Source organism: Podarcis filfolensis (genome assembly GCF_964270895.1).
Source record: "Podarcis filfolensis genome assembly, chromosome: 3".
NCBI lineage: Eukaryota > Metazoa > Chordata > Lepidosauria > Squamata > Lacertidae > Podarcis > Podarcis filfolensis.
This window is the reverse complement of record NC_139606.1, coordinates 101,631,457-101,650,556: the sequence shown is the minus strand read 5'-3', so window position 1 is coordinate 101,650,556 and position 19,100 is coordinate 101,631,457. Positions and strand designations below refer to the sequence as shown.

General features: G+C 49.4%; 1 protein-coding gene and 1 long non-coding RNA gene across 2 annotated transcripts in view; one reads left to right on the top strand and one right to left on the bottom strand.

The window, feature by feature from the left end:
- Positions 1 to 249: 249 nt before the first annotated feature.
- Positions 250 to 6,679, bottom strand: SIX3 (SIX homeobox 3). The gene is made up of 2 exons (XM_083605745.1): positions 5,273 to 6,679; positions 250 to 1,888 (listed from the first exon to the last, which is right to left on the bottom strand). Exons 1-2 carry the CDS (start codon positions 6,097 to 6,099, stop codon positions 1,696 to 1,698), a joined length of 1,020 nt encoding a protein of 339 aa, XP_083461871.1. The 5' UTR covers positions 6,100 to 6,679; the 3' UTR covers positions 250 to 1,695.
- Positions 6,680 to 10,620: 3,941 nt separating this feature from the next.
- The window catches only part of LOC310758933, a 46,000-nt gene continuing 37,520 nt past the window's right edge, over positions 10,621 to 19,100 (top strand). The window contains exon 1 of the long non-coding RNA XR_014546109.1: positions 10,621 to 10,821. This is a non-coding gene — a long non-coding RNA (uncharacterized lncRNA). The remainder of the gene's footprint in view (positions 10,822 to 19,100) is intronic.

Genomic DNA, 19,100 nt, shown 5'->3' with positions numbered 1-19,100 from the left:
AAGTTTGTACATATAGATAAACACGCAGTAAGGGAAACAGTGGTATAAGTGTCCTACGTGGAGTTTTAGAAGAGACCCCCAAAGCTGCTATTTAAATACTCAAAAATGCTTTTGCATAAGAGGAGGACAGTGGCACTCTAAGCCTCGTTTCGTCTACCGTTGAGGTCCCTTTTGAAAACCTAGTCCATCACCTCTTGACAACTAAGTTTGTGCAAGGAACTCAAGTCAGGGAAAATGTTTTTCTTTAAAAAAAAAAGAGGAGGAGGAGGAGGAAGAAGAAGAAGAAGACGGAGGAGGGGGAGAAGAAAGAGAAGAAGAAAGAGAAAGAAAGAAAGAAAGAAGGAAAGAAAGAAAAGAAAGAAAGAAAGAAAGAAAGAGGCAGAGGCAAGGGAGAAGAAGGCAAAGGGACAGAGAGAAGAAAAGTCAAAGAGAAGAGCAAATATAATATACAAGCAATTTTCTACACATATATTACAAACTGGGGGAAATGACCGCATCATTAAGATATACATAATTCATATAAAATTTTGAAATAAAAATAAAAATCTGTTACAGTCATAACTATTCTTTTCCCACATTTATAACCAGTACCCACACAGGCAGTGACAGACGTGTAGAAAAAAAGGTGCTTACGAAGAAAATGATTGTCTGTTGAACAAAAGAATAAAAATTCTTAAAAAATAAAAATAAAATAAAAACAACGACGGAGGGGGAGAAAAGGAGGAGGCGGAGCAGGAGATGCATCTAGATTAGACCATCGCTTGGACTTTGGGGGGGGGGATTACAGATCCAGAGAGACAAAGATTGATAAAAACCCAACAAAAAAGGCGATAAACATTTGTTATTTCCCTCTTCAAAGAGTTCCTTTAAACGTTTTTCTTTTTAAAAAGCATCTCTCTCTCTCTCTCTCTCTTTGTACAAATTTGATCGGAGTTTTCCTCCCGTCCCACACCCCAGTCTTTTTTCTCCTTTTTGTTCATTTATTATAGAGAATAGCATATCCCCCCCTTTTCCCCAGATACAAATTGAATCATCGTCATGCAAAATGGGTGAGATGCTGTCCATGGGAAAGCGCGAACAATAAAATCAAAACGAGGAAAAGAAAAGTAGAGCTGGAACGTGCTTTCGTCCTACAAAGAATACAAATGTCACCTTTCTTTCTTCCTTTCGCCATAATAATATTTATAATAGCAAAGTATGAGCATTAGTATTATTTCCCCCCCCCCGCTCCAGAATCAGCAACTGTCCAACTTGTGGTTTGCTCCTTTATGCTTTTATTTTTTATTTTTTTGCCTAAGTGGATGGTTTGTTTCTTATTTCAATCATTTGCTTGGTAAAGGTTTGGGTTTTTAATTCCTTTTTTTAAAAACAACAACAACAACTCTTTTAAAGGTCTTTTTGTAATTTTCTCTCTCGTTGTTTCGCTGCTCTGCCTACGAGTGTTCTGAAAGCGGCTCGTTGTTGCTTTCTTTCCTCGGAGGCCGGGGCAGTTCGGAGAGGGGGGCGGCTGTTCTCGCTCGCTCGGGGTAGGTAGGTGGGTGGGTGGAGAAAGGGGGGGCTTATTTTTGCCTTTTTTCCTGATTGGTTTATTATTATTATTATTTATTTATTTCCTCCTTTAAGGGTTTGTTTGTTTTTCCTCCTTTTTTATTTGTTATTTTTTTGTAGTATTCTGTTTTGTTTTTTGTTCCGTTATCATACATCACATTCTGAGTCGCTGGAGGTTACCGAGAGGATGGACGTGCCCGTCTCGGCTCGTTCCGTCAGGCTGGAGACGCTTGTGGTGGGGCTGGCCGCCGTGGACGGAGACTCCGCCGAGCTGTGGGTAGGGCAGCCCGGTTCTGACAAGGACCGCATGCCGCTCTGTCCGATCGCCTGGTGCTGGAGCCTGCAGGACGCGGGGTTGGGGGTTGGTGGGGAGACAAAGGAAGAGCACACAGATCCTTGCTCAGAAAGGAAAGCCACACAGAAAGGGAAAGAGGCGAGACTCCCCGAAAACGCGGCCCTCGAACGCAGCAATCCAGGCGCGTAAAAGCGCATGGCTAGGGAGGGGACCCGGATCCCAAAGGCGCTTGCCAAGAGGGCGCAACAATCCCGATCTAGCCAGAAACACCTTCCCCTTTTCTCCAGCAAACCCTTCGCTCAAACAACCGCTTAGCCTGGTTTATCGAGAATCCTTCCTTCCTCCCCTCTCTCTTTTCTTTCGGCCTGATCTCAGGCCAGCCACGGGGCCCGCTGCCGCCTTCTCTTTGCTGCCCAGCGCGGCGCTGCAAGCCAGCTTCCTGCCTGCAATGGCCCTCTCGCCCTCCGCAAAAAGTGTTTCAAATCAAAGGAGAGGGGGTGGGGGGGGTTGTTGGGGGGGGGGAGAGAGTTAAAAGCAAGCAAAGGGACTTCGGAGAGAAAAGGTCGCTTGGAAAGCACAGAGTAAAAGAAACGCTCTAATTATATTTTTAAAAAGAGCGGGGTGGAGAAGACAGAGGGTTTGCGTAGGAAAGCAACTGGCACGTTCAGAAATGCACACACACAGAGAGACGCCAAGGCAGGCACATAAACGCACAAACGGGCCGCTATCGTGTTGGTTTGCAAAATATTAGTCCGTTTCAAGCTAACGCTCCCCTTACTCACACTATCTCTATCCCTGTGGCCGGTTTCACTTGCGAGGAGCGGCCATCTGTGGGCCTCGATCTAACCTCTAGCGCATTTGCCGCCGCCGCCGCCCCCATTGAGTGACAGTCTAGCCCTAACAACAAACGTGGACAGTCACAAACGGTGGTCTGTAGAAGCAAAGGGTGGCGCCTTCTCAGATAGCCCCCGTGAATCACTTAAATAAATGCGTACCGATATACGCACTTGCAACACTTTCAAAAAACCCCATAAAATAAACAAGCACCCAAACCAAGTGAGGACACTGTTTTGTGGGGAGAGGGTGTCCGGAGAGCAGCATTTCCCAAGTCATCTGCATGCTCAATCTTCTCTCTTTTACACACACACACACAAGTGTATTTTCCAGCAATGCATTTATAGTTTTATTTATTTATTGCTTTTGTTGGGGCCGACGCCCGAATTCTCAGACTGCCTTTGGAAACATACAGACCGCCAAGAGACAAAGGAATCTCGGCCGCTGCTCTTTATAACAGTCAACAACTAAGTGGATTTCTATAGGGTGGGTGGCTGGGGAAACCAAGCCCAGCGAAAAAACAATCTGCAACCGCAGCAGAATATTCTGAATACTAACACACAAGGCGCTGGACGGTTATGAACTCTTGAGCCGTTCAGATCAAGAGAGCTGGGGTGGGGGGCGCTGAGTACACTGAGAAGTTGATTGCACACCCCCAAAGGCCAGTGCATTTTTTAAAAAAAGTGTAGGATCAGAGGCAAAAGAAAATAGCCAACAAATAAACAAAACAAACATTGTGCCGAGCCCTGAAATCCTTTGTAAAATGTTTTGAAAGACAGCCTTCGGGCAACTGGATCCTGTAAGATTTTAATCCCCCTCTTCACCTCCGCAGTGAAGTGATTTTAAATATATTACATATTTAAATTGCGTTTCTGCACTTTTTATTTCCATACTATTTACTTATTCCCCCCCCCCCCACCGTCCCTCCACCGCTGCCTTACAGTTCCTAGTCACCTACTGACAACTCGGTGAGTCAACCCAAACCTTTAGCAACTTTCCGGATTCTCTGTTATGAGTCGATCTATTCTCCCTCCATTGATGAAGCTGGAAGGTGGTTTTTTTATTTTATTTTTATGCTTTCTTGCTTCCCCCTCAACCCCCTGCTCTACATTTCAGATTAAACTTTACCAAAATATACATTGCTATATAAACTGGGAAAGTCCAATTGGAGGAGGTAAAGTGCCACCCTTTGTTTATATTTTCTGCATTGTTTCATGGGACCCTTAAAATTCTTTGTGATCTTATTTATTTTCAAAGCTATTATTTAAACCCCAACATTCTTAAAGCCACGTTGAGCAATTTGGATTGGCAAGAAGATTCTGCGTGGCACACCGACACAATAAAATCACGCCTGCTCACACAAACCCCTGCATATTTATTTACATACTCATAAACATGCATAACTCAAACTAATGACATCCGGAAACAGAGATAGGAGAGGGCGGATAGCTTAAAAAAATGCTTTCCCTTCATTTTATTTTTATTTCCGCACCCCCGCACCCCCACCCTCTCGCCTGTCTTCCTTTCGGCAAATGAATTTGTTTTGTTTTTTTATATAATTAATAAGAACAATAGAGGGACAGCTGCCTTCTTTTCGCTCTGTGGAAGAACGCTTCGCATTATTATGTTTGTTTAAACTGTTTATAGCTTGGGCGGAGGGGAGAAAAGTTAAGTTGCCAAATACAGCTTTCACGGCACAAATAAAAAAAAAATACATCTAATCCGCACCCCTTCTGCATTTCGCTGCGAGGAGTTGTCCCTGTTGTTATTGTTGATGTAGCAATAACAATCATGGCGGTAAAAATAATAGGCAATCTATGAACAAAAAGAAAGAGGACGTGCGAAAAGGAGAATGAAAATTTTAATTAAATTAAGAGCTCCATCTAGAGCTAAGAGGGTTTACACCCATTTCTCTCAGTTGGTTCCACTGAGTGTGGGGACTCGGCTGAAGATAAAGTCCCTTTATTTTGTGGTTTTTGGATCCCTAGTTAGAGTAGGCACACACGCGCACGCATACACACACAGACATACATTCTGCGTTCAGAAAACTGCAAAGCATTTTACTGAGAGACGGGGTGTCCTATTTAGAACTGTGAAGGAGAGAGACGGAGTTTGGAAAGAATGTGAAACTTTGAACGGGTGGCGGAATCGAGTTGCTTCTGTTGAGCAGCCCATTCGGGAAGGGGAAGCGAGCCCTGTCTTTGGCTGCGTAGTCCCCTTGATAGCTCCCAGGTGGGGAGGGAACCCTCTAAGGGCCTCGTTTTGCTTTTTAACAGAGCCCACTGACTTCCTTATCCCTGCTGTTGAAGCCAGCGAGCCCTCTAGGACAAGATTTAAGGTCCCCCATATCACACGCACACACACGCAGAACTGAACCCAAAGGCGATTTTTCAAAGGGTCAAGCCTCGCAAGGCGTTCTCACTCTTGGGAGACTTGCAGGAGGCGAGGCGTCCGATCTAGGCAAGGCAGGCCCCGCGTGGGATGGACATGGGTTTGTGTCCTGGCTGTGTGAGCCCCGCACACCCGCTGCCTACCCCCACCTTCAAGCCTCCCCCCCTCCCCACACACGCCCAGCTTCAGCCGGCTGGCACTGACCTGTTCTTGGCGGCGGCCGCCCGGTCTCTCTGCCTGCGGTTCTTGAACCAGTTGCCCACTTGCGTGGGGGTGAGGCCGGTGGCCTGCGCCAGTTCCCTTTTCTTGCTGGGGTTGGGATAGGGGTCCTGGAGGTACCACTCCCTCAGGAGGCTGCGAGTCCTCTCCTTGAAGCAGTGCGTCTTCTGCTCGCCGTCCCAGATGGTCCTGGGCAAGGGGAACTTCTTGCGCACGCGGTACTTGTCGACGGGGCCCAAAGGTCTCCCGCGGAGCTTCTCGGCTTCCTGGTAGTGCGCTTCCAGCCACATAGCCTGCAGCTTGCCGTGCGACTCCTTGGTGAACTTGTGGTTCTCCAGGATGTGGTAAAGGTCTCGAAAGTTGCCCGTGTGGAAGGCCACCACCGCCCGGGCGCGCAGGATGGATTCGTGCTTGTTGATCGCCTCGCATGCCCCTGGCGCTACCGGCAGCGACCACAAGAAGCGGCCCAGCCTCTCGATGTCGCCCGTCTCCTCCAGCGTCTCGCAGACGCTGGCCACTTGCTCCGGGGAGAAGTTGAGTGTGGGCAGCTGGAACATGGACAGTTCTTCCGGGGCTCCTCGAGAGGCGCCTCCTCCTCCTCCGCCGCCACCGGCGGTTCCTCCGCTACAACCGGTGGCGGCACTGCCGCTGCCGCCGCTGCCACCGCCGCTGCCTCCTCCTCCTCCTCCAGGTCCGGAGCTGCTGCCACCGCTGGCCAGAAGGAGCGAGCGGTGGTGGTGGTGCGGGTCGCTGGGGAAGTTTGGCAGGAAGAAGTGGGTGGGATAGAGCTCTAGAGGGGACCTGAACACCATGGGACCCAGCCTGGCGGACGGGGAAGGGGGGTCGGAAAACTAGAGAGAGAAAGAGAGAGAGAGAGAGAAAGGAAAAGAGAGAGAAAGAGAGAGAGAGGAGCTGGATCAAAGCGAAAAGAAAGGAAGACAGGAAGACGGAGAAGGCGCAGAGAAAGAAGAAGAGGAAGAGGGGAGGGACAGGGGGATCACGCACCCCACGCGCATCCACACCCGCACCCGCACGCGCAGCCACATAGAGACCCTCATCCAAACGCACACACGCACTCAGCCGCGCGCGCGCACTCCCCTCTCTCTCTCATACACGCACACAAACACACTCACTCACTCCCACCACCTTTCACACACACTCGCACACGGGCAGGCAGGCACCGGCTCGCTCGCTCACTCACACGCACACGCGTGCCCAGGCGGGCGGGCAGGCAGGCATCCGCGCGCTGCTGCGGGCTCTCTCCACACACACACACCTCCCGACCCGGGCGCTGCTGTTGCCGCCGCCGCCGCCGCCGCCGAGGCGCAAAGCGATTCAGTGATTCGGCCGCGATCGCCCTAATGACAACAGCCTCATAATATCTCTCCTAAATCCACCGTGAGTGCAGCGCCGAAGCATTTTGTTTCGCTTTTCTATTGGCCCGCCGGGTGTCGTTGTGGCGTCGCCATGGCAGCGCCCTGCCAATCACTGTCAGGCCTGCCAATCATGGGGGACTACGTAAGAAAAAGGGCTCTTACCACGGCGCCCAAAGGCGAAGGGGAGGGGAGTTGGGAAGGAAGAAGCCAGCCAGCCAGCCAGCCGGGAGGAGGGGCGGGGGGGGGGAGGGCGATCGGAGGAAAGCTTGTGTATGTGTGTTAATCTTTGCAACTCCTAATCTTAGCACTTCCACTTCTCTCGCTGCGTCTCTCGTCCCCCCCCCAACACTCCCCACCATTCCATTCCCTAAATAAAAATGGTTTTTAAATAAATTCTTTGGTGGGAGGCGGATGCGCAAGGCAGTGCGCAGCGCCTCGTTTGAATGGGATCAGCAATTACACGCGGAATATGACCGCCGCCTTTCAGGAGAACCCCCCTTTGAGCTAAAGGAAGCGAGGAGAAAGTAGAGAGAACGAAGAGACCTGGGCCAACCAGCCCGCCCTGAGCTCGGTCTTCGAGAGAAAGGGCTCCGAACGGAGACCATTTACACATGATTTGCACGTAGTTGCGCTTCATTCTGCCTATCTGAGCACTAATAGCGCCGGGGAAGAAAAGCTAGATGAGATCATTAGGCCCATCCTCAGGCCGCTGACCCTGCCAGGAGCAGCATCTAAATGCAGGGGAGGCGCGGGGAGGGTGGGGGGGTGGAGGGAGAAGGAGGAGAGGGTGAGCTTCCTTTCCTCTCTCCTTCTCCCTCTCTCTCCCCTGCCCTCCACCCCACCCCGCTCTGAGTTTCTGAGAGGCTGGCCTCACAAGACAAAACTTTGCCAAACTCGTTTTTTCCCCATTGGATCGCCGGGATCTGGGGCTGGGAGAGTCCCAAGAAGGAACCGCGGGGAACTGAGGCCGACGGGACCGAGTTCCAAATCGGGCTGCGAGCTCCCACGCGCCCTTCACCCGGGAGAAAACGCCCCACGCAGCCAGTGGAGCTCTGGCTTCCGAATGTGGCCACCACAGGCCACCCTCCGCAGTCTTGACGCGCGGGGCCACAGGAGGCTCCGATCCAGCCTCTTTTCTTTGTTTATTTGTTTGTTTGTTTGAGGATTGTGGCGGACATAATTACGCTCTGGTGAATTCTTTTTCAGGGGCCGGGTGGGTGGGCTCGGATTGCAGCCCAGAACTTCCCCCAAAGTGGTCCTCATTCCCTCCCCCGCGCGCCCCTGGACGCTGCTCACCGCAGACCTTTCGCCCTGCCCAAGCGAGTTTCGTAAACCCACCGGGGATATTGCCCTGATATAATATCCTAAGGATTGGTTGCATCTCTTCGTAGGTTTCTCACCCGTCTCAATTCTTTCTTTCTTTTTTAAAGGTCGAAGAGTAATCAAAATATTCGTGGAGGGCGGAGTCTGGTGGAAACCCCATATTTACACCTATATCTATAGGTGAAAACAAATCGCTGCATGCTTATCTCTGGCCCTAAAGCTAAGCCGGCCTTTTCCGTCCAGCCGCCTGCCTCCATTTATCCTTTAGGTGCGTTCCTTTTAAGGCGATTTTAATCGGCATCTTGAGCTGGTAACTCCTTTTGTTTGGTAGCTGCGGCTATGGAAGTGTGATTTACAGAGATTTGTACGGGTCATGGATGTCTTTCCAGCCTTACTGTGTATATTTAGACAGGACTTTGGTTGGTGTTAAAAAGTGTATATTTTGAATGGGTTCACACACAGTAGCAAAACAATGCGGACATTGTCAAGGCATGTAGAACGCGTATTGAAACGCAGCATCCAGACTTTTCCTAATCTGCCCTCAATAAAGCTGAAATAATTATCCTAAGCCGTCTTTCTAGAAGAAGAAGGGGGGGGGGAATCATTGAGGAATTCAAAACTTTAAAAAAAAAACCTGGGGGGGAGAGAAACTTTGCTCTGCATTCCGATGCAGATCTAGTAGTACGAGGGGAGGGCTAGGGGGGTGAGACATGGAGCCCAAACTCCTTGCAGACATCAATGGGAGCGGAGAGGGAAGAGGTGGGGGCAGATGTACAATTAAAATGGGGAAACATCGCGTGACTTGGCTTATTCGGGGGGGATAATCATCATCATAATTCGCAATGCTGCAATGAGAGAGAGAGAGAGTCTTTAACCGGACTCCCAAACTGGTCGGGATCTTTTCACTGCGCAGCCCCCATGAAACAAATGCCAAGTGGCAGATGAATAGGTCCAGTTGGAATAGCTATTGGACTGGAAGATCCTGGCTGGATTATGTATTCATCACTTCTCTAGCAAACTGTCAACGGGGGTGTGCTACGTTGGTTCATATTCCTAATGAAAACAACTCACCCTCTTAATTTTTAGTGATGTACTTAAACACTTCTGTTAACGTATTGGCCGGGAGGGGTGGGCTGGGGTGGGAGCTGAGGAATCCTTGCCTCGCCATCCTCAGTCCCTTGCCCCAGCTCAAATTTCAGCCCTACGCGGTCGGTTTTATGAAAGCCAGGAATTGCCCACCGTCGTGTTCAGCAAGAAAAGAGGGAGGGAGTAGGGTCATACAGAGCACCTCATCATTACAAGCATTCTCTTATAGGTAAAGGATTATAAACAAGGGGGAGAAATGAGGTTAAGGATTCGGGAAATGGGAAAGCGGGGCAAGACTTCTTTCTTCGCTCTGTTCGTCTTACACGATTAGGAAGAAAGCAGTTGGGGAGAAAAACTACCACTAGTCTCCAAACTGTTCCTTCTTCCAACCCAGACGTTGCCTGCTCCCAAGAACCTTTCGTGCCCGTCCGTGTCTTTCAGCGCGACAGCTTCGTAACAGCTGGATCCTACACGTGTCTGCTCCGGAGTTAAGGCCCGTTGAGATCCACGGGCCTTCCTTCGGAGTAAACGGGCCTGGGCCGCAGCCGCCCTTCGAATCCTGCCTCTCTCGAGCAAAAGGTCTCCACACACTTTAAACGTGGGGTTCACGGATGGGTTTGACTTCGACGTAAGGCGTTTGGGGTTGCGGGGATAGAGATGGGGGACCCACACAGAAGTTGTATTTCTCTCTCCCGCTAACTTTCACCCAGCCCCTTCAGGCGCTTAATCGACAAACTATGGGGAAAAGACGGGGTTTATTACACTTCTCAGCTGAGCTCCAATTCTCTCCTAGCGCAGAAACATCCTGAAAAGAATAAATGCCCATATCTTTCTCTTGAGTCTTCACGAATCGGATGCAACAAGCTTCTGCCCTCCCTAGTGGGGGCTTCCTTTTCCCATACAAGGGACTAAGATGGATAAGGGGCAAAATATGAAAGGACATCTCAGCAGGTGGAAACAAGCCCGGGTCGTCGTCTTCTTCTGACTAAGACGTGTTGATTCTTAGCTCGGCCGTCCCCAAGGCGACTTTCTGCAGACAGCCCCGGACTTCTGTTTCTAACGCAGCGTCAGCTATCTCCCCAATGCCGACCCCAACCTTGTTTCAGGATACCGGTGCCTCTGTGGCCCCTGCTGAGGTTATCCTCCCCAAACACCCGAGCGCGCACACAAGCGCACGGACAAACTTTGGGCATTGTTACCGGGTATCGGGTGGGGGGGGCGGCGGACAGCGAGGATAGGCTTTGCCCTAAGCAGGGCGACTGGAGCTCTCCATCTCCCCTCGCCTAAGCCTGTTAGGGACACATTCTCCTGTCCTTAAACGTACAAGCAGATAATTGTTGGCGCGCTATCTTTGTACGGAGGAGGCCAGGGTGTAAATGCCTTTTAATGACTGCAGCTGCTGGCTGAAAACTGTCAATGGAATTGGCGAACACAGAGCCCCCGGAAAAGAAAGAGAGAGAGAGAGAGAGAGAGAGAGAGAGAGAGAGAGAGAGAGAGGAGAGGCGCTTTTTTTCCTTTTTTTTTTTTTTTTGCAAGCAAACTGCTGAGCCTGAGAGCCGCTGGAGCCGGAGAGCGAGCGAGCGAGCGAGAGAAAGAGACAGACAGAAAGGAAGGAGGAGGAGGAGGAGGTGAAAAGAGAAAGAGTGATCGGAGGAAAGATCCCAGCAGCCGAGCCGTCCGCTCTTCCGCCTCTTCACCCGGGCCAAAGACAGCAAGCCATGCTGACCTTGAAAATCCTTTCCGGATCCTGTAAGTGGCGGTTTGTTTGGGGGGATGGTTGTGTTTTTGTTTTTGTTTTAATTCATACGTTCAGGTCCCACTGGAAAAGCTGCTGCTTTTTTTGCTTGTTCAGGGTTATGTTTTCTTTCTTTTTAAGGATCCATTCCCACCCCGTATCTCACTTCCGTGACCCGATGGCTTAAGAACTCGGGGATAGAGTTCGATCCCCATCTTTGCTAAGGAGCCCGGGAGGGGAGGAGAAGGGAGGGAGGGAGAGAGAGAGGAGAGGAGAGAGGTCGTAGCGGGTACAACGCCTCTGCTCGCAGCCTGCTTGTCTTTTCTTCGACACGCTTGCTCCTTCCTTGGGGCTCTGCATTTATTTACCCGCCCCCCCATCCCTTTCACCAAAGGGCATTTTGCAACCTCATTTTGAACAGGCTAAGAGGAACAGAAGTCAATTCCCCGGGAGAGATCAGTGGGGCTTGCTTCCCAAGTAACGTGCTTTGGACAGGATGGCGGGGCGCGCTGAGTGGGGGGGAGCCGTCTCTGACCGCTCTTCCACCTCATCACTCGTTTGGAAGGGGTTGTTTCAGCATTTAGATCCCGGAGACGATTTCCCCAGTGCTGGAACTACCTGGAGCACCTAATTTGAGGGAAGCGGGTTCCCAAGTAATTGTCTTCCTCGGAAGTCAGTCCCTTTGAATTCAATGGGGCTTCTTTCCCGGTCGTCCAGGGTCTGGGGAGGAGGCGGCGCTCCTCTTGCGCGTGTTTGCTGTAAAATCCAGTCTCTCTTTGGGCAACTCGGTGGATGCCATCCCGCGCCACCGAGAGGCAAATCCCATTCGTGTGAATGGAGCGTGATACCATAAGTGCGGATCCTGAAAGCGTCATCTTAACACTTAGCATCTCCACCGCGCCTTGTCTTGGGACTTCAAGCTCCTTTGGTTCAAATGTAATCACTGAGGGATGGGGGGGGTTGTCTCTCCTTGTCTGCGGGATTGCTTTCTTTTGTGCTTCCCAGTTTATCCCTCTTTCCTGCAGCCCCCCACCTTCCTTTAATCCTGATTCTGTCCGGAACGACCTACCAGGCGGGTCAGATTCTCTCACCTGCTTTTATGTGTGTGTTCAGATTGTGTGCTGAAGTACAATTCTAGGCTTCCTCTGGAAATTAAAGAAGTGTTGGGAAGAACAGGGAAGAATTAAGAAAGGGAAACCGGAAAAAAAGGAAAAGGAAAGGAGAACTCAGATCAGTCACAATTACACACACACCCCTAGACACAACAACAACAACAACAACAGGGTTTTCATTGAATTACTTAATAGCAAGCAGTGATTATGTCCTGGTACAATTATATCCTTAAAAAGAAGAAGGCTCCCTTCCCCATTTCAGAATAAATAAGAAACGAATACATATGTTAGACGTCCTCTTAAGTTTGACCCACTCGGCAGGTGTAATTCAATCCGGTTGATGTGAAGGGTGTGTTGTCCACGCGGGTGTAAAAACCGAAGGCAAAGGACTTTGGCGGGGGGGCGGGCTGGTGGGGATAAGTTTGTATTAACTGGCTCAAAGCCACCTCCAAAGGTTCAAGGGGAAACCTATAATATATATATATATATTTCAGTATTTCTTTTCTGCTGGTAATATCGACGTTAAGGCTGCAGCCTTAAACTCCTTTATCTAGTGGTTGAATCCAGCGAGGTTTTCTTCTAAGCAGACAAACGTGTAGGACTGTGCTATTCAGAGTGACAAAGAAACCGAATTGGTTTCGGTTAGGAAGAATGCAAAACGTGTGTGTATGCCTAGTTTTGAAGCCAATAAATTCTGTGCGGAGGAAAAAGTTGTTCTTCTGTTAAAAGGAATAGTTGCGTTTCTAAAGCAGCCCTCTCCAACTCCCTTGCAATGAGTTTGTTGCAGGAATTCAGAGCTCTCGTTTTCAAAAAGGTCTCTCTGGTAGCAAATCCTGTTTCTCTGACTCGAAAACGAACCCTCTCTCCTATAGTTTGTCCGGGTAGTTCTTTTTTCCAGTTCCTGACAAGGACACTCTAATTCCAGGTGGAATGTCTTTTGCTTCAAGTCTTCCGATTTCTGCACTATTTTCAACCACCCACCCAACTTTCCCCCACGGGGACCTTGGGTTTGCTTGTCTGAAGGTTTGCACTTTTCCCCGGTTACTCGGGATCCCAAACAATTTATGCTTCGCAATAATTCACGCACATTTCAGAGGACTGTATCTCAAGTAACAATACCCCCTGATTAAATGCAGGTACTTAGAAATTCAGTCCCAAGTGACTAACAGTCAGGCGCTCAGACTGATCTTATGCAAACGAAGCTACTCCAAAGTAAATGTTGATCCTTATTTACTTGTAATTACGCCCAGGTAAGTGTATATAAAATTGTAGACTTATCCGCACCCTATGGCTTCAATTTAGAGTTAGGAGCGGCCCAATTATTTCAGTGGAACTTAAACTGGCTTCAGGCTACAGTCCCATTATACTTGGGGGGGGGAGCAGCATTGGTCTCAGTGGCACTTACTCCCGAGTAAACAATCCTGGGATCGAGCTTCACCTGCCCACTGGGTTATGGCCCCATGTGTTTAGGATCAGAAAGTGGTGCCCAGTCCTGCGGGCAAAATCCTGATTGTATAAATCCCACTGAGTCCGGTGGCACTGATCTCCTAAGTCACTGTGTTTCAAACTGCAGCCATAACCTGGAAATCGTTTCCCTGCACGGTCTTGAATACCGTTAAATTTTGTTATTGAAAAATTTCAATACGCGTGCGTGCATGTATCAGTGCAGGCGTAAACTTTAAAGAATAGTTACAGTTACTGGAAGACAGTACCTATTGCTTACTCCAAAGAAAACGTGCTTTAAGGATGCTGTTGTTATACGCATCCTCGGTAGTAAATATCGCCAGGTACAGCGGGGGCTCTACTTCTGAGTGGCTCCGGATCAGGCCGCACCAATCGGTGCAAGGGAGATCCTTAATCTAATTTAGAAGCTGTAATTTAGCTATGTTAAGTAGAAGACACGCTCGGGCTTCTTGGCAAGGGCTGACAAGGGCCAGCCAGGCCGTTGGGACTGATAGCCGCCTCGTGATTTAGCCATCAGGGAGGAGGACAAAGGTTAACGTTCCCATGCCAAAACGTAGGGGACGGTGTTAGTCGGATCCTACGCTGGGTTTTAAACAGAAACAAGCCCTTCCGCGCTCAGCAAGCCCAAGGAAAGACGCACAGCCCAGAGAAGTTTCTCCCGTCCACAGGCCTGAAAAGGAAGACGCCGAGAGAGCGCAGGCAAAGCACAGGCATGGCTGAAGTCCGATTCTCCACTTTCCTCCGGATTTCCAAACAAGAACTAAACAAGAAAAACCAGAGTGCTACGATTTCCATCCAAATTGTTCTCTCTCTTTTAATTCCCAAATTCCTGGCGCGAGGAGGAGGAGGGAGGAGGGGGGGGACCCTGAATATCTTATCAATCTCTGGCAGTGACCCTCATTAGGGGGGCATCCTGTTCGAGGCCCCGCCGTTGGAAGAAGGCTGCCCAATCAGAGCGATTGCACGCCTTGTTAGTGATGGCTGTAATGAAGCTTCGCCATACACTCGAAGAAAAGCTCCCTCAATGCCGATTTACCTAATGTCAACTCGTTACTTCTAATGAATCGCATCAAAACCCGGCCCTGAATGGGAAGCGGGGAGCAGGCGCTGAACCTGCAGCCCCTCCGCCCTCGCCGCCCCGCTCTCGACTGCAACCACCCGGGGCTGCCTGCTCCCACCTCATCCAGCCAACGCCACCTCCTGCCTTCTGCGCCTTCGAAGAGGAACGTGTACGCAGCTCTGGGGTCTCGGGGAGGGGGGTGGGAGACGACGCTCGGTGGCCCCGATCCGTCTAAAGCAATCCGTGCAATTTGGCCCTCACAACGACCCTGTGAGGTAGGCTCAGGCACAGAGGGTGCCTGCCCCAAAGCGCCTCTTCGCTGGGCAGAGATTTGAACCCGCGTAGGCAGCGCTTGTTTCTAGCCCCGACGCCACTCCCGGCTTTTCTTTTCAGTGGAAATTCCGACCCAGGCTTATCCACATTAAATCAGAAGCGCGTTTGTTAAGTAGGTACATTGGAGTTTAAGGCAGGGCGGCCGCCAGGCCGTATTGCGTCACGGGTGAGACGAGGCAGAAATACCCCACCCTACATTTCGAAGGGACTGATCACCCCAACTCCCCCCAAAAAAGATTGAACCCACCTTCCCTGGATTGGGACCAGCACCCTTAGGGGGACGGGGCCGTCGCGTGGCGCCTGCTGCGTCGGCCAAAGAAACGGGACGTGGCCCCTTTAAATCCGGGGCTCCAACATTCCGTAAGGGAACTTTGCAGCAGTTAAGAGTCTTTGCGCTGCGTTTTCGCTTTTCTCCGAAGGGGCGGGCGCGCCGCCCTTTAAAATCAATTAGTATTTTTTCTATTCTGGAGGTAAATTATTCAAACAAATGTTTGGAAAGACCCCGAGGGGGGAATTTGGCCATGACAAAAGGTTTGATTAGCCTGATTTCCTCCTCCCCCTCGGCTCCCCCCTTCCTCCAATAAACACCTCCCCAAAAGTAACAAAGCAACAGAGGAGCTCCAAGCCACTAGAAGAGGGCAGCGCCAATTAAATGCCAGCCATTCTCTTCCTCGCCCGAAAGTACCCCCAAACTGGGGGTGGGAGCTCGCGGGTCTGGGTGTATGTTTGTTTGGGGGGGGGATTTATGGCCTTGGATTTGCCAAAGTACAACAAGAAAATAAAGCAACTACCACAAATATCAGAAAAGCCGCAAGTTCTAATGTTGTGTGTGAGAGAGAGAGAGCGGGGAGAGCTCGATCCAAACAATAGCAAGCCCTAAATGCAGATTATTACATCCACCGATCCTGGTCCATTATCTGCCCTCCGTACTGTCTATATATTGATTTCCATATCCGCGTTTCATGTCTGTGAAGAGAAAGGGCGGTGGTGGTGGCGAACCAACAGAGTCCAGAGGCTGAACTGCAGTTCCCCTTTGGTCCTTGCAAGCATGCCGAGTGTGGTTTCTCTTTTTTTGGGGGGGGGGCTTGTTCCTTAACTTGTCCACCTGGCTCGCCCTTCCCATTTCACCTAGGCACAACCAGGCTCTGCAAACAAACCCAAGAGCGCTTTGGCAAGCAAGTTGTCCGTGTTCTATATAAGCGCAGCTTGGCCTCTAAGCCAGTGGCGTAGCGTGAGGGGTGCAGGGGGGGCCGGCCGCACCGGGCGCAACATCTGGGGCTTAGGGTTAGGGGGCGCAAATTACTTGCCTTGCCCCGGGTGCTGACAACCCACGCTACGCCACTGCTCTAAGCCGTCTCCCCAAACCTTTCCAACGCAAGAAAAGTACAATCCTGAAAGACTGGTGGAAGAACTAGACAGACTGGCAAAAAGGTAACATAAACATTTCCCCGGGGGGGGGGGAGGTGGTACCGACAGCGGATCAATCAAGGCCCAGAACAAGAGTGCAGTGCTTAAACCTCCACACGCACCCCTCCTGACACCCCGCTTAAAATCAGCTGCTTTTTTTGTTTCCTCCACCAGAAAGCTTTACGAAAAGTCCCCAGCCAGAGAGAAGAGGGCAAGTGCGGATTTGAGAAGCTTTTGCAAATACGGGTTGCCCCGACGCCATAAACCCTTACTCCGAAGTAAGTCATGTTGATTTCACTAGGAGGGACACCCCTTAAGCGCGCACAGAATGGCGCTGTTATGTCGGAGCACCGGGGAGGCGCCGTACAATATAAATGCTACTCAATCTGCTTCGGAGTAAGGAGTTTCGGGATCGTGGCAAGTCCCGTAACTGCAAGATATTTCAAAGGAAGGTTCCAAAGTGTGGCTGAAGTTAGTGCTTGTGTGTATGTGAAATTATTCAAGATAGGTCTACACAAGCCAATATAACCGCTCTAGAGCGCTGTAATGTGTGAATTTCTTGGAGGGCGCGATGAGCACGCAGGTGTGTCGCCTCTCTCCGCACCATCCCTGTATTTATTTTAATCAGCAGTGCTGTGGAAGGTCGAAACTAAATGAAAATATCTTCCAAATTGCAAGTAACCCTGCCAGCCAAGATAATGCCTCCGTTGCTTTCCATACACCTCTCTCCTGCTACAGCACATTTAAGCTGAGACGGTCACTGTGTTACAGAATCAATTGACATCGGCTGAAGTGAGTTGTGGATGTCACTGCGATCTTTCACAAGCACTGGAGCTTCTGGCTCAGCGGGTGAAAGCATGGCTTTGCTATCCCCATATATAAACTAGTGTTCCCACGAAAATTGAAAATAAACATTTTATTATTATGTTTAAATAAAAAAACAACCGCCGCCGCTACCACCACCCCAGGTCAGGACTCAGCCAAAGGAAAGCACTTTTCAGTCCCACTGATTTCAAAGGAAAAGGCATGAATATTGGCTAAGTTCTTCCATTGAAGTAAATGGGGATGACTCGTGATTCACTTTGGCTCACTGTCAAGGAGAGTCCAAGGTTCTTCAAAATCTTAACACTCCTAGCACATGCAAGGATTTGGGGAGAAGGAAACTGGGTGACGCATGATCAATTGATGATGATGATTTCTTCCTACAAGTGTTCAAATTCTCGCTGACGACGGCCCAGGAGTAACAGTTCCACCCTGAACAAAATGGGCTGCCCTCTTTATCATGTAAATTGCCATTCACTTGACACCGCACACCCCCGTTTAGCGGATCAAGCTCGGTCCTGGATTACTGGGAAACTTTTGTAAGGCTCTTACTCAGGACTAAACAAATATTTGACAAAACTCCCCAAAGAGAACGCTGATCATCTTCGGCTGTGTCAGGGAAATGACCATTCATAAAACGTAGGGGAAATTTCAGGCATAAAGATACTGCCCTAGGCAGTCTTGCTGGTCAGTAAGTGAGTTCCGTTTTTATAATCAGGAGTCCCTTATGCTTTAAAGTCAATATGTTGAGGATGTGATATTAATATACATGCATTTTAAATTCAGGATCCATATGCCCACACATATTAGTTCAGTCAGGCTAGATTACTGAGAATATTAGGTTAAAATAAAATAGGGAAAAAACAAGAAAAGGCGTGTTTGTGTGCCTGATTTATATCTGTACGATAGAGATAATTGATACATGTGCATGTCTACACACTCCAAACTCCAAAAAACTGTTCCACAAATATATATATATATAAAATAGCAGGCTCTAAACCGATCTGAGATGCCATTGCTTTTAGTGGTATAATTTTCTCCCGAGAAATCTATTGAGAGCAAGGGAAGTCACGAGTCTGCTTGTGGATCCGGTGATAATCATAACAATATGACACGGATCGCACCCTGCATGTAGCAAAAGCATTGCTCTCGCTGTGCACACTGCATGCGTCTTTATCAAAGGTCCTAAACAATCACATACACACGCATTCCCAGTTAAAGGTGCATTTCTGTGAAATTTCAATTCTGTCTTCTGAAACCGCTAATTGCTCTGTACTCTATTCGTTTTTTAAAAAGATGTGTACACATCATCAGCAAGGGAGTGAGAGAAAGAGCGCAGGGAAATTGGATATTTTTTTCCTTAAGGAAAGAGAACGGTGGGGAGGGGAATTTCATATATGAAGAGGAAATATCTCCAGGAATTTCTCTCTCCCTCTTACGCCTTCTAAAGCAGTCAAAGGAGAGAAAGGTATTTAAAAGTTGTGAGCCGCTGAACGGTGCTTCAGAGAATGTTGCATCAAGAGGCGCAGCCCACAATTCCTGATTGGATTCAACAAATAGGCTTGGGCCGGGAAGTCAGGTGCAATTTTCTTTGCGTTTCAAATGAAAAAAAAAGCGCTCCCGAGACACTGATCTAGATAAACAGAGGAGGAGGCTCCGATTTCATTACAAATTAGTCGCTATGAATTCAGGGGGGCGGGGGGGGCCCGCAACCCTGATAATTCCTATCTGAGAAGAATACAAGGGTTGACTGCAAAAGAGGTCACGCTCGGAGAAGGACCCATTGAAAGCAATGGACTTAAGAGAGGCTGGTTTGACGGGACGTTGGTTTCAGAAGGTCTTCTTCTCTGAGAGTGACTGAATCAGCTTCAGCATGTAAATAGGGAGACAAATAGATCATCCGAATGCAGTTAGGCAGCCATAAAATGCAGCAATTCGAATCTAGGGAAATGGATTTAATCTATTTATTGGGTAACCCCCTCCAACTAACTAACTTCCTTCCTTCCTGCCTGCCTGCCTTCCAAAAGAACCACAAAGTACCATGCACGGACCCCTGGGAGGACTGAGTGTCTTTCGTGACGCTCCTGCTCCTCTG

Bases quoted from the DNA above. Each gene is read 5' to 3' on its own strand.
- SIX3 (XM_083605745.1), bottom strand. From the start codon at position 6,099: ATGGTGTTCAGGTCCCCTCTAGAGCTCTATCCCACCCACTTCTTCCTG. The intron at 1,889-5,272 runs GTCAGTGCCAGC...CGCGTCCTGCAG, and splicing joins GCGGCCGCCGCCAAGAACAG to GCTCCAGCACCAGGCGATCG.